Source organism: Bos mutus, chromosome 18 (genome assembly GCF_027580195.1).
Source record: "Bos mutus isolate GX-2022 chromosome 18, NWIPB_WYAK_1.1, whole genome shotgun sequence".
In the NCBI taxonomy this organism is placed as follows: domain Eukaryota; kingdom Metazoa; phylum Chordata; class Mammalia; order Artiodactyla; family Bovidae; genus Bos; species Bos mutus.
Genome location: NC_091634.1, coordinates 7210679 through 7224904, shown reverse-complemented (window position 1 = coordinate 7224904; position 14226 = coordinate 7210679). Strand labels below are relative to the sequence as shown.

Here is a 14226-nt window from a genome sequence, read left to right as displayed (position 1 = left end):
ATTTAGATATTTTGAGTGGAGTCTCTCCAATTTTCTGAGAATGTAGATCATCTTTTCTTCAAATAAATACCTTTGTCTCTTCCAGCTTCAAAAAAAAAATACAAGTTTCACTCTAGTTATTTCATTTTCTTGCATTATTGCATTAGCTCAAGACACCCAGATAAGTGTGATTAGTAGTAATGTTGTCTCATTTCTTATTTTAATGGGAATAGAGTTAATAGAAAACTTTTATGAGTTTGCCATTGGGCTTTAATACATATCTTTATTGTATTTGGATAGTCCTTCCTATTCCTTATTTCCTTCATTTTCTGTTTGAACTTTCATCCTCTCCTGGCTCCAGGTCAGTTAATCAGTCACAGGATTGACTCATGCCTCATTCAGGAACCCAGGAGTCCAGGTTCCCAGCTCTGTCCTTCCTTGAGAAGTTGAACACTACTGTCTTTGAGATCCGGCTCCTCCCAACACCCTCAAAGGCATGACAGTTCCCATGAGCCTCAGGACTGAGGATTTTAGGCAGAAGCCAGCGTTTGCCCCAGGGACTCCTGGGAAATGTGACTGCCATCCCCAGCAGAGGCTGATGGGAACTGCCCAAGCCTTCTGCTCTGTTCTCCCTGCAGGGACTGGCATTGACATCCCTGTCCTCCTCCTTCTGATTGATGGTGATGAGAAGATGTTGAAGGTACAGGAGCCCAGGGGGCCTGGGGGCTGTACTCCTGGGTCCCAAGTCCTGGAGGAGAAGAGGGCTGGGAATCTAGGCTCCAGGAAGGGTGAATGCTTTCCTTCCCTAACCTGCCTGCCCCTTTTATTCTGTAGCAGATAGAGGATGCCACCCAGGCTCAGCTCCCCTGCCTCCTGGTGGCTGGATCTGGGGGAGCTGCGGACTGCCTGGCAGAGATCCTGGAGGACACTCTGGCTCCAGGGAGTGGCGGGGGCAGGCGACGTGAACCCCGAGATCTGATTAAGCGTTTCTTCCCCAAAGGGGACCCCGAGGTCCTGCAGGCCCAGGTAGGACACTGAGGGCCCAACTGTGGAACCTGAGATGGGAGAGAGCTGGGGGCTTGGATTCCTGGGTCTTGAGATGTGAGGATGCTGAAGATTTGGAGTCCCGAATCCAAGGGAAGGGGAATGGGGGCCCAGCCTCATGGATATGAGGAAAGCCTGGGAACCTGGACTCCTGGGTCTGAGGGAGAAGAGGCCTGGGGGCCTTGACACCCCTAGGTTCTGGGAGTAAAGGGTGCTGGGCACCTAGACTATGGGGTCCTTCAGGGGAATGTTCTCCTTTATCTCTGTGGACAGGACCAGGGGGTTGGGTGGGGGTGGCAGAATTTGGTATTCTGCAGGTGGAGAGGATCATGACTCGGAAGGAGCTGCTGACGGTCTATTCAACTGATGACGGCCCTGAGGAATTTGAGACCATCGTCTTAAGGGCCCTTGTCAAGGGTAAGACTTGGAATCCCCCAACCTCTGCTTCTGTCAGTTCCACTTTGGACACCTCTCCTGTCTTCGGCACTTTACCCATCCTCTCTAATCTAAGTTGTGCCTCTTTTTATCTCTTTCCTTTTGTCAGTGCCTTTTGGGGCTTTGCATGGTGCTATTGAACAGTTGTCCCAAGATACTTTCAGTATGTTCCAACATTGCTTTCTTTCTGTTGCATCCATCCACCCATCCTTTCATCCATCTAGCCAGCCACATGTACACTGATCTATCTACCCATTATTCCCTTCATCCTTCCATTCCTTCAGCTGTTCAACCATTCATCCATCTTGCCATTCACCCATCCTTCTACCAATCTATTCACCCCTCTGTTAACAATTCCACCCACTCGTCATTCTTCCATCCGTTTGTCTTTCATTTACCCATCCATCTTTTCATCCATCCATCCATCTTTCATCTATCCATCCTTTCATCCATCCATCCATCCATTCATCTACCCATCCATTCATCTTTTCATCTATCCATCTTTTCATCCATCCATCCATCCATCTGTCATCTATCCATCTTTTCATCCATTCATTCTTTCATCCATCCATCTTATCCATCCATTCTTCCGTCTATCCACCCACTCACCCTTTCTGCCTTTCCTACATGCCTCCGATATGTTTTAAGCCCTGAGGTGTGGTGGCATCAGAGATGAACCAGAGTGCCGTCTCACAGTGAGGGACTTCTGATATTTCACTAGAGGAATGAATGATGAAAACCAAGACAGGGAGCGCAGTGGCCACATGGTAGAGGCTGATGTTGGAGCTCATTATTCATTCAGCCAAGACTAGCTTAGGCTTCAGAGATAAAAGCAGTTCCTACCAGGGCTGTTTGGACACATCTTAAGTAAAATTCAAGACAAAAACATGGAGAGGAACTGCTGTCAGAAAGGCGAGAAAAATTCAATTGGGAGGTGGTATTTGAGTTGGGCCTTGAAGAGCCAGTAGAACCTGGAGTCAGTAAGATGGGGTAGTGGGATAAATAAGTGCTAAGGTGGATCCCCAGGGCTCTGTGGGGATGTGTGTGAGGAGGGTCATTTTGGTGTCAGAAGAGTTTTACAGGGAAAGCACTCACCTAGATAAAAAACTCCCAAGAGGCATAGTGTGAATTTTTAATGCGTTCTGAGCCCCAGGTTCCCACCCCAATTGCATCTAGCATATTCTGTGGTGAGGTAGTTATTTTTGACTCTGGAATCAGATAAAACTGAAATCTGAATACCAGCGTCGCCCCCCTCTCTGCTGTGTGACTTTGAGAAAGACACTTTCCTTCTCTGAGCTTTAGTTTCTGTCTCTGAAAACACTGAGATAATACCTGGCAGGAGTGTTTTGAGCCTCAGCAGTGCCTGCCCCAGGGGAAGCCTGATAAATGGGAGCTCTCCTTAATATGATTCCATTTCTTGTGGGGACACATCCTTTAATAGAGGATGGCAGTCAGTGAGCAAATGTGATTCACTTCACAGAAGTTAACTCACCAGCCTCCTGGGAGAAAACACAGCCACTCTCTAAGATGTGGTTTGAGGGGGTGGTGGTATAAGTCTGTGGCTTGCAGCAGGGCAACTCTGCTGGGGAAACTGGAGATGGCTGGACAGGCTCAGTGTTGGCAGAGTTGAAGGGATGGGGTTTCGGCAGGTGAAGAAGGAATGGGGGAAGGGGACGGATGCTTATTAGAGTCTAGGAACACCCAGGCCCCGTGCTGAGCGGGTAGCACACGTCTTTGCTCTGATCCTTCACCCATGCCTAGAAGGATTGTCTCCTCGGGTTGCAGATGAAGAAACAATGCTCAGAGAAGGGGGATAGTGACTTGCCCAAGGTCACACGAGGTTGACTGCACACTTTGAGATCAAAGTTTTAAAGGCCACTTGTTCTTCTTTGTTCTTTTGAATGGCCTCAGGGTCTCCTGGAGCCCTGCTAATGTTTGGAATTTTTTTCCTGCTACGGGCTCCTCTTTCTTCTCACAGATACTCCCAAGTTGCAGGAAGCCAGAGTGACTCACGTTTGCTGTCATATCCTGTGCTTTCCTGCACCCAGGCTTTTGCTTGGGCTGCCCCTGCTGCCTCAGAGATTCTTTTCTCATTTTAGACGCAGACTTACAAATCCTACTAGTCTTTCAAAAGCCCTTCCTCATTGTCTACCTCTAGGAGGCTCCCTTGGGTCTCTCCACACCTCTGTGGCTGTAGCCTCCTCTGGCCTTGATCACATTCTTCACCCACCTCCAAGGGGACGGTGTTTATGTGATTCTGGGACATATTTCCCTGGAATGAGGTTCCTTCGGGGCAGAGCCTGCGTCCGGTTTCTCTCTCCATCTCTCTCACTGCCTGGCTCGTTGTTGTTGTTGCTGTTGAGTCGCTAAGTCAGGTCCGACTCTGCGACCGCATGGACTATAGCCCATCAGGCTTCTCCATCCATGGAATTCCCCATATACTGGAGTGGGTAGCCATTTTCTTCTCCAGGGAATCTTCCTGACCCTGGGATCTAACCTGGGTCTCCTGCATCGCAGGCAGATTCTTTAGTCTGAGCCACCAGGGAAGCCCACCTGGCTCATAGCTTACCTCAATAAATGTAAAGTGAATGTAAATGATTCCTTTTCCTTTTTTTGGGGCCTCTAAACCACTGGTCTGTGTTCTGTCCCTGAGCTGAATGACTTTATGCTTGTAATAGCCTGGCTTCTTAAAGGCTCCAGACTCTGCCCAACAACACTCACTTTATACCGAGTTTAAATGTCAGGCATCTCAAGAAGAAGCAATACAGATGCTCGTCCTGTTCCCAGTCCCCCCGCCCTGACTTCATGCCCCCTGTCCCTGTCACCCTTTCAGCCTGTGGGAGCTCTGAAGCCTCAGCTTACCTGGACGAGTTGCGTTTGGCTGTGGCTTGGAACCGTGTGGACATTGCCCAGAGTGAACTCTTCCGGGGGGACATCCAATGGCGGGTGAGGGGTTGGGGCCCGGAGGTGGGGACCCAGACAAAAGGGATGCGTTCTCCATCCTCCAACTCCTTTGACATCTGGCTCTGTCTTCCATTATGGCCTGTCCAGCCTTAATTGTCCACCCATCTCTGGTTGTCTGTCTGTCCCCATCTTATTTCCTCTCTCCCCATCTGTCCATCACTCATGGTTCTGTACTCCCATCTCCTGTCCTTAACCTCTGACCTCACCTGGCCTTCTGCCCTTCTCTGTGCTCAACTCTTCCCCCATTCATTCCACCCCTACCAGTCCTTCCACCTGGAGGCCTCCCTCATGGACGCCCTCCTGAACGACCGACCGGAGTTCGTGCGCTTGCTTATCTCCCATGGCCTCAGCCTGGGCCATTTCCTGACTCCAGTGCGCCTGGCCCAGCTCTACAACGCAGCGCCCCCCAACTCTCTTATCCACAACCTTCTGGACCAAGTGTCACACGGTGCAAGCACCAAAGCCCCAGCCCTTAAACCCTCTGAGGAGCCACAGTTTCCTAAGGTGGGGCAGGTGCTGCGCATGCTGCTGGGGAAGACGTGCGCGCCGACGTTCCCCGCCGGGGGCACTCGCCGGAGCGACAACAGCAGAGAGAATGTAAGAAAGGAGGTTGGGAGCAGGGGGGCACGAAAGGACCTGGGGGCGGGGCTCTGCCAGGAGGCGGTGTGATCAGAGAGCTGGGTGTGCGACTGAACGCGGTGTGGGGTTGATGGTTGGGACGGAGTCAGAAAGGGTCTGGGGCGGAGCCAACCCTCATCGCACCTTTCCCGTCTGCAGTCGTTTATGCTGTCAGACAAGGCTGCCTCTGGACTGATGGAAGCTGTCCCCGGGCAGGCCCCCTGGAGCGACCTGCTCCTCTGGGCACTGCTGCTCAACAGGGCTCAGATGGCCCTGTACTTCTGGGAGATGGTGAGTGCTGACTTGATCTCTGATTCTACTCTCTCCTACATTCCTGTCCTTTATTTCTACCGGACTCCAGTGCCTGAGCAGGAAGGTTCTGGTACCCCCACTCACCTCTCCATTTTTTTTTTTAAGTTTTATTGATTTATTTTTAATTTTGCCCATACTCTGCAGCGTGTGAGATCCTAGTTCCCGGACTCGGGATCGAACCCTCATCCCCGCCCACCCTCGCATTGGAAGAAGGAATCTTAACCACTGGACTGCTGGGGAGGTCCCCCTCCATTCTTGATATATGACTCTGAGTGCTGCTTCTTTCTCCTGCCTCTCCCACTATGCATTTCTTGTAACTCGATTCTTCCATTCACCATGTATGCTGGGCATTTACCCTATTCATGCATATGCATTGGGGCTTCTCCCAGGCGGTTTAGCCGTAAAGAGTCTGCCTGAAATGCAGGAGATTGGGGGTTGCATACCCCGGTAGGCATGATCCCCAGGAGAAGAAAATTGCAACCCACTCCAGTATTCTTGTCTGGGGTCCCACCGATGGAGGAGCCTGGCAGGCTACAGTCCACGGGGTCACAAAAAATTGGACATGTCTTAGCGACTAAACAACACCAGTACATATGCCTCAATCTCATCCTTTCAAATAGTTGCCTCTGTGAGGAAGTTAGCTGTTACCTGAAGATGATGGGATGTCGTTTCACCTTAACTGTTCTTGCAGTTTAGAAGCATTGTTGTGGTTGCAATGCAGAAGCAGACAAAACTAGAGGCAAGGACAGCGCCTGGGAAAGTAAGCTGGGATCCTTCAGGCAGCCAGGATGGGGGCCTGGACTAAAGCTGAGGTGTTGGGATGCATTTGAGAAGTTTAAAAAGAAAGTCATGAAATTCAAGTAGGATCAGAGATAGACCTTATTTTTGTGTCAAAGAAATACCTTGACAGGAGTTCTTCAACTTTGGATTGTAATCTGGTCATCAGCTAAATATAGATTTTTTTAAAAATTGAGATAAAGGTTCATCAGTGTTATAGCATGTGTTAGAATATCCTTCCTTTTAAAGGTTGAATACTATTCCATTATATGGATATACTATATTTTCTTTATCTGTTTATCTGCTGCTGGACATGTGGATTGTTTTGACCTTTTGACTCTCGTGGAAAATATGGCTATGATTAGTGTATGAACATCTATTTGTGTCTTTGCTTTCAATTATTTTGAGTACATATCTGAGAGTGGAATTGCTGGACCATCTAGGTTTCATTTTTTGAGGAACTGCCATACTGTTTTCCATGATGGGGTTACCCTTTAAATTTCTACCAGCAATGCACAGTTATTCTAGTTTCTCCATATCTTCACCATCAGTTGTTACTTTCTTTTCTCTTCCCCTTTTTTTCCTCCTTCCTTCTTCTCTCTGTCTCTTTTTTTTTTATAATTGTCATTCTAATGGGTGTGAAATGGTACCTCATTGTGGTTTTGATTTGCATTTTCTTAACGATCGATGATATTGAGCATCTTTTCATGTGATTCTTGGCGATCTATATATTTTTGGAGAAATGTCTATTCAAGTCTTTGCCCATTTTTAAATTGGGTTGTCGGTCTTTTTTGTTGGTGAGTTTAAAGAATTCTTTATATGTTCTGGATATTAATCCCTTATTAGATATATGATTTGCAAATACATTCTCCCTTTCTGTGCACGGTCTTTTTCTTCTATTGATAGTGTCCTTTGGTGCACAAAAGTTTACATTTTGATGAAGTCCTATTTGTCCTTTTATTTCTTTATTTCTTGTGCTTTAGGTGGCATATCTAAGTAACCATTGCAAAATACAAGGTCATAAAGTTTTATCCCTATGTTTCTAAGAGTTTTATGGTTTTGTAACTATCATATATAATTATTTGATCTTACATGAGTCACTTCTGTCTTGCTGATTTTAAAGCTCTCTTTGTGTTTGGCTTTCAGCAATTTGGTTATAATGTTTCTTTCTTTTTTTTTTTTTTTTGCTTTTTTAAATTTTTTAAATGGTTATAATGTTTCTTAGTGTGAATCTCATTGAACTTATCCTACTTGGATTTCTTCATCTTCTTGGAAGTATAGATTCATGTATTTCGTCAAATGTGGGAAGTTTCAGTCTGTTATATCTTCAGATATCCTTTCTGTCTCTTTCTCTCTGTCCTCTCCTTTTGGGGTTCCCATTATGCTTGTGTTGGTCTGATTAATGGTGTCCCACAGATCTCTTAAGGTCTGTTTATTTTTCTTCATTTTTTTCTTTCTGCACCTCAAGCTGGATAATCACAGTGGACCTAGTTTACAAACTCTTTCTTCTGCCTCCTTAACGCTGCTCTTCAGCCCTTTAAAAGAGTTTTTCATTTCAGTTATTGCACTTTTCAGCTCCAGAATTTCTACTTGGTTCCTTTCTGTAATCTCTATATCTTTATTTCTTTTAAAAAAAAATCTATTTATTTATTTGGCTGTGAGAGGTCTTGGTTGCAGCAGGCACTATTTTCAGCTGTGGCGTGTGGCATCTAGTTCCCTAACCAGGGATTGAACTTGGACTCCCTGCACTGGGAGTGCAGAGTCTTAGCCACTGGACCACCAGGGGAGTCCCTATATCTTTATTTCTATTCTCTATTTTCTGAGACATCGTTCTTCTGGGTTCCTTTAGCTCTTTGTTCATAATTTCCTTTAGCTTTTTGAGCACATTTAAGACAGTTGATTTAAAGTCTTTTTCTAGTAATTCCACTGACTCAGCTTCCTAATTTCTTTTGTCCTGTGAATGGGTCATACTTTCTTGGTTCTTTGTAACACTCATGATCTTTTGTTGTTGAAAACAGGACATTTTGACTATTATAATATGGCAACTCTGGAAATCAGCTTAGCTCCTTCCTTCAGGGGTTGTTGCTGCTGCTTGTGGGTTGTTGTTTGTTTAGTGACTTTTCTATTTTTGTAAAGTCCATTTTCTTTATTACGTATGACCACTGAAATCCGGTTGTGTTAGCTTAGTGGTCAGATAGTGACTTGACAGAGATTTCCTTAAATGCATGTAGGTGGGGGAATAAAACTCTCCCACTGTGCAAACTGGCTGTTTGTGGAGCTGTCTTTCAACACTTGGGTAGGCTGTTTGCAATTCTGCTTTAGCTTCAGCTTCCTGCTTTGGCTGAGCCTAAAGGTCAGCCAGAGGGGAAAGCTTAGGGGTTTCCTTAGTCTTTTCTGAGCACGCATCCAGTCTCTGTCGTTTGCAGTTTTCTAGATTTCCTGGTATATACAGCAGCTTTTTTAAAAAAATTTTATTTATTTTTGGCTGCACTGAGTCTTTATTAACTGTATTCCTGGTGGCTCAGTGGTAGAGAATCTGCCTGTCAATGCAGGAGACACGGGAGACTTGGGAAACGCGGGAGACCTGGGAGATGTGGGTTCGATCCTTGGTTTGGGAAGATCCCCTGGAGTAGGAAATGGCAAACCACTTCAGTATTCTTGCCTGGAAAATTCCATGGACAGAGGAGCCTGGCGGGCTACCGTCAATGGGGTGGCAAAGAGACATGACTGAGCACGCACGCACACCACAAGTTGTTGCCGCACAGCCTTTTCTCTAGCTGCAGCGAGTGGGCTCCATTCTCGTCGTGGTGCGTGGGCTCATTGCCGTGGCTTCTCTTGTTGTGGAACGCAGGCTCTAGGTGTGCAGGCTTCCGGCTCTAGAGCAGATGCTCAATAGTTGTGACACATGGGCTTAGTTGCTCTGCGGCATGTGGGATCTTCCCAGACCAGGGATCGAACCTGTTTCTCCTGCATTGGCAGGGGGATTCTTGTCCACTGAGCCACCAGGGAAGCCGCACGTAGGAGCTTTTTAAAGCCCTCACTCCCCCAAGCATCCCCTTTCCCTGCTGCTTCCCTCTGCCCTCCTGGGTTGTTCAGAGTATCTCTCGCTTGCCTTGACTGTTACTATTTGCATCAAGGAGCCAAGGCTAATATGTTTGTCTTTAATGTTTTTAAACACCACTTGGGAAGCCACTCTTGCTCTGAGGGAAGCTGCAAGAACAGTGAAACAACCGCCAGCCCTTGAGCCGCCCCTTCAGAGAGCCACCAGCTAGGTTGATGCACACAACCACAGTTATTTAAGAGTAAGATCTGGGCCTTCTCTGGTGGCTCAGTGGTAAGGAATCAGCCTGCCAGTGCAAGAGTCATGGGTTCCATCCCTGATCCGGGAAGATCCCATAGACATTAAAAAAAAAAGAGTTAAGATCTGAGTTGTTCCCTCAGCAGAACAACAACCTGCAGCAGAATATGGGCTATTTTTTTCAAGGCAACCACTGTGCTGGGGAATTGGCAATGATAAGTGGATTAGTTAAAATGTCACAGTGCTCTTTTACTGAAATCTTTCTTCATTAAGCATTCTCCTGTTTGTTGTAAATTTTATGTTAGATTCCAGAATTCTGAAAAAGCTGATCCTGACAGTTTTTTCTTTTTTAGCCAGCTTATTTGTTGCCATTGCGGAGGGACCAAGTTTTGAGGTTCTCTCCAACTGAGGCGACTTAGCATGCATGCCTGTACTGGAGAAGGCAATGGCAACCCACTCCAGTGTTCTTGCCTGGAGAATCCCAGGGATGGAGGAGCCTGGTGGGCTGCCATCTATGGGGTCACACGGAGTCAGACACGGCTGAAGCGACTTAGCAGCAGCAGCAGCCTCTTCCATCTCTCTCAACTTACTAGGTGGCTCAGTGATAAAGAATCTGCCTGCAATGCAGGAGACTCAGGTTCGATCCCTGGGTCGGGAAGATCCCCTGGAGAAGGGAATGGCAACCTACTCCAGTGTTCTTGCCTGGAGAATCTCCTGGACAGAGGAGCCTGGTGGGCTACAGTCCGCGTGGTCACAAAGAGTCGGACTGAGCATGTAGCTGTCTTTCAATAGGTCTGGCCAAGACGTGAGATGCTGTCTTCCTTTTTCCTCTGCCATTTTAGGTGACACTTCTGACTGCTTCTCGGCTCTGATGTCCTTTTAATTCCAGCCCAGCCCGGGCAGTCTCTGAACCATCTGACTTCTGACATGTTCCCTTGACGTCCAGTTTCTTCCAGATCCATCTGCAGACATCCTTGGTTTCTGATTCCCTTGGTTAATTTCTGATGACCTCTGGCCTCTGTCCCTTCCCTTGATCACAAGCTTTCCTCCCATCTTCTCTACCACCTCCATGAATCTCACTTCAAACTCTGTCCCTACCCATGACCCCATGTCTCTGTCTCTCCAGGGTTCCAATTCTGTGGCCTCAGCTCTTGGGGCCTCTTTGTTGCTGCGAGTGTTGGGGCGCCTGGAGACTGAGGCCGAGGAGGCGGCGCGGAGGAAGGAGCTGGCGGCCAAGTTCGAGGGGCTGGGTGTTGGTGCGTGGGGTATGGGTGCCTGGGGGCACTACAGGCAGCAGCCAGGAAGGGGGGTTGTAAGTCTCCCCCTTCCTTCTCTAGTAACCCTGCCCCTTCCCCTGCGATCCCCTCATCTCTTCCCTCCCACTGTCTTCCCACAACTCTTCCTCCCCAGACCTCTTTGGAGAATGCTACCGCAGCAGCGAGGAACGGTCCGCCCGCCTGCTCCTTCGGCGCTGCCCACTCTGGGGTGATGCCACTTGCCTGCAGCTCGCCACACAGGCGGATGCCCGTGCCTTCTTTGCTCAGGATGGGGTACAGGTGAGCATCTGAGACACCCACACAGTCCTCAGCTGGACTCTGGGAAGTCTGCAGGATGAGCCCCTGCCATGGTCTTGACCATGGGCAGTCCATGGTCTTGACCCCCTTCCTGGAGACCACCCCTCCTCCAGAAAATCTCAGCCCTCACCCAGAAAGCTTGCTCTTCCCCAAAGAAGCCCCACGCCGTGCCACAGGAAAGCCAACCTTCCCACAGCAAAGCACACCCTTCTAGAAAGTTCTATTCCAGGAATTCCTGGTGCTTCAATGCCTAGGACTCTGCGTTCCTAATGCAGGGCGCCTGGGTTTGATCCCTGGTCAGGGAGTCAGATCCTACATGCCGCAACTAAAACATCTCACGTGCCACAGCTAAGACTAGACACAGCCAAACAAATAAAACAAACAAATATTTTTTTAAAAGTTCTATTCCAGGGAATTCCCTGGCAGTCCAGTGATTAGGATTCTGTGCTTCCACTGCACGGGGCACAAGTTTGAGCCCTGATCAGGGAACTAAGATCCTGCATGCCTGTGCAATGTGGCCAAAAAAAAAAAAAATTCTATTCCAGATACAGGAATACTGGTGACTTTAGTAGGAAGTCCCGCCTCTCACACAGGAAGTCCTTCCCACTTCCCTGAGAGGTCCCCGTTTCCAGGTTTCAACAATCAGAACGGCGTCACTGGACAATTACCTAGTGTTCCAGGTGGAGACAAACTCTGGTTTAGGGAATCCTACCCTTCCTTTGGGAAGCTCTGTGTGCCCCTCTGTCTCTCCCATTCTGCTAATCCTGACATTAAAAAAGAAAAAGACTTATTTATGATAATTGGGAGTAAATTTCGTACCTCATTATTTGTACTCAGCCCCGCATTTTTGCATTCTGGTTGTCAGTTTCTACTTTCTTTCTTTTTTGGGGGGCACACAGTGGCACGTGGAAATTCCCTGACCAGAGATCGAACCCACGCCCCCTGAAGTGGAAACGTGGAATCTTAACCACTGGACTACCCACCAGGGAAGCCCTTAATCCTGACAGTTTGAAACTTCTCTTGGTTTCCTTAGTCTAAATCTGACAGGGGCTCAGTGAGTCCCACCCAGAGTACGAGGTTTGCCTACGCAGCAGGGAGTCCCACCTTCACTGTCGGAATGACTTGCTGGCACTTCAAGTACTTTCCCAGAGTCCTTTACTCTGAATGATGGTTAAACTCCTGGGTTCCAGTTTTCGCCCCTTCCGTAACTTCCCTGTACCCCATCTATGGAAAAGGAGAAAATAATAGTACCTGTCCTCCTGGGGGGCGGGGTGGTGAAGCTTAAGTGAGCTGATCTGTCCGAAGTGCTTAGCCCAGTATCTGGTGTATTGTGTTAACAAATGTTGGCTGTTTAACTCTACTAAAATCTGCGACACATGGTCCTGCCTTTGACCCTTTCCGTCCCCCCCGCCCCCAGCCCCACCACTGCAGGGAGCATTTGCCCTGGGCTCTGGAGCAGGGTCCAATCCTTGCCTGGGGTCTTCGGGAGGGGGTTGCGGGGGAGATTCAGGCTCCTAATCCTCCCCACCCCCGCAGTCTCTGCTGACACAGAAGTGGTGGGGGGAGATGGACAGCACCACGCCCATCTGGGCCCTGGTTCTTGCCTTCTTTTGCCCCCCACTCATCTACACCGACCTCATCACCTTCAGGTCAGTCCCTGGGGTTAAATTGGCAGGAGGCGGGATTGGGGGTGGGGTGGGGCGATCGGCCTCTCCTTCCTGCTCAGTTCTGGCCGCCTTTCTACGTGGTCTGTCTAGTGCTTTGCCTAACCATGTTCATTCTTTCCCTCCCCCAGACTGGGGGCACGTTGTGGGAGGGGAAGCTTTCGGGGGACTCTATACGATTCCTCTGCTTTCTGACCAGGGCTCTGGGGGCAGGTCCCTTTGGGGTAATTCCTCTCCTTCCTGCCATGTCTCTGGGTGCTGAGTTTGGGTCTCTCTGGAGAACTCCTCTCCTACCCTCCCTCTCCCCTATTCCTCACTCTGGGTGTCCCTCCACGCCAGGAAGTCAGATGAGGAGCCCACGCAGAAGGACCCGATGCTTGACGTGGATGGCGACATCAATGGGGAAGGGCCTGTCGAGTGAGTGAAGCAGCAGCACCTCGAAGGGGTGGGGGCACCCGGGGCAGCCCCAGGAGCACCAGGCACTGGGAACAAGGCCAGAGGGGAGACGTGGGGCTTTAGGAGATGGGGGTTTCTTGAAGCCACTGAAAACACCGAGGAGGTTTCCCAGATGCCAAGCTCAAGGCTTGGTTCTCAGTTTGGTTCTGCTGCCAAGGAGTTCCTCACTGGCAATCAATTTGCTTCATGTTACATGTATTTCTGTCTCGACAGAGCAAGTAGAACTGGGTGGATTTGGTTCATTTAGGGATCTTTTGCCACTTTTATTTTTCTGTCTCCAAGAATTTTGCTCTTAATCTCCGTGCTGTGGTACCCATGAAGGTGTTTTCAAAATCAGAGCCCTAAGCAAATGCAATAGAATACTTACCAATCTTCGGTAATTCTGCAGAACAGAGGCATGAAGGACTTGGTCCTGAGTCGAGCAGACCTGGGTTCAAATCCTGACTTTGACTTTGTAAGTGGCTCCACCCAAGAGCCTCAACTTTCTTTTCTATAAAAAGAAGGTTGTACGGTATTAGTCAGGTTCGGTTGGGTGATGCTACAGTGATGAAGCATCCCAAACTCTCAGTGGCTGGCAACAGTGAGGACTTTGTTGTCATTCATGCTCCGTTTTGGGGTTGTCTGTGGCTCTGCTCTACATGGTCTCCACTTTGGGATAAGCAAGCACCTTCTAGCTGAGATGTTGTCAGTTTCATGGTAGCAGGAAAAGAGACAAGAACCGGGTATGTCAGTCTCAGTCATGTCTGACTCCCTCCAGGCTCCTCTGTCCCTGGAATTCTTCAGGCAAGAATACTGAAGTAGGTAGCCATTCCCTTCTCCAGGGGATCTTCCTGACCCAGAGATCAAACCTGGGTCTCCAGCATTGCAGGCAGATTCTTTACCGTCTAAGCCACCCGGGAAGCCTCAATGGCAACCAGGGAGGTACTGGATCTTAAAGCCTCCACTTGGAAGTGACACGTCACTTTTGCCCACATTTCATTGGCAAAAACTAGTCATATGCTAATTCCTTAGCTCCTAATTCTCCCACTGGGAGGGACCAAAATATTTGGTCCACAGTAATACAGTGTACTCATTCGCAGTTAAGAAGATCCCCTGGAGGAGGAAA

General features: G+C 48.6%; 1 protein-coding gene across 5 annotated transcripts in view; it reads left to right on the top strand.

Annotated features, from left to right (window-relative positions):
* Positions 1-14226, top strand: part of TRPM4 (transient receptor potential cation channel subfamily M member 4) — a 42991-nt gene that overhangs the window by 12446 nt on the left and 16319 nt on the right. For 4 of the 5 annotated variants that reach the window (XR_011467611.1, XM_070387347.1, XM_070387350.1 and 1 more), the window contains 10 exons: positions 618-679; positions 814-1005; positions 1341-1440; positions 4292-4404; positions 4687-5019; positions 5200-5331; positions 10554-10683; positions 10838-10983; positions 12538-12650; positions 13005-13082. Coding sequence is in view for 4 of the 5 variants with exons in the window: in XM_070387347.1 (XP_070243448.1) it covers positions 618-679; positions 814-1005; positions 1341-1440; positions 4292-4404; positions 4687-5019; positions 5200-5331; positions 10554-10683; positions 10838-10983; positions 12538-12650; positions 13005-13082 (1399 nt within the window). In the remaining variant the exon portion in view is untranslated. The remainder of the gene's footprint in view (positions 1-617; positions 680-813; positions 1006-1340; positions 1441-4291; positions 4405-4686; positions 5020-5199; positions 5332-10553; positions 10684-10837; positions 10984-12537; positions 12651-13004; positions 13083-14226) is intronic. The other variant, XM_070387348.1, reaches the window with a different exon arrangement.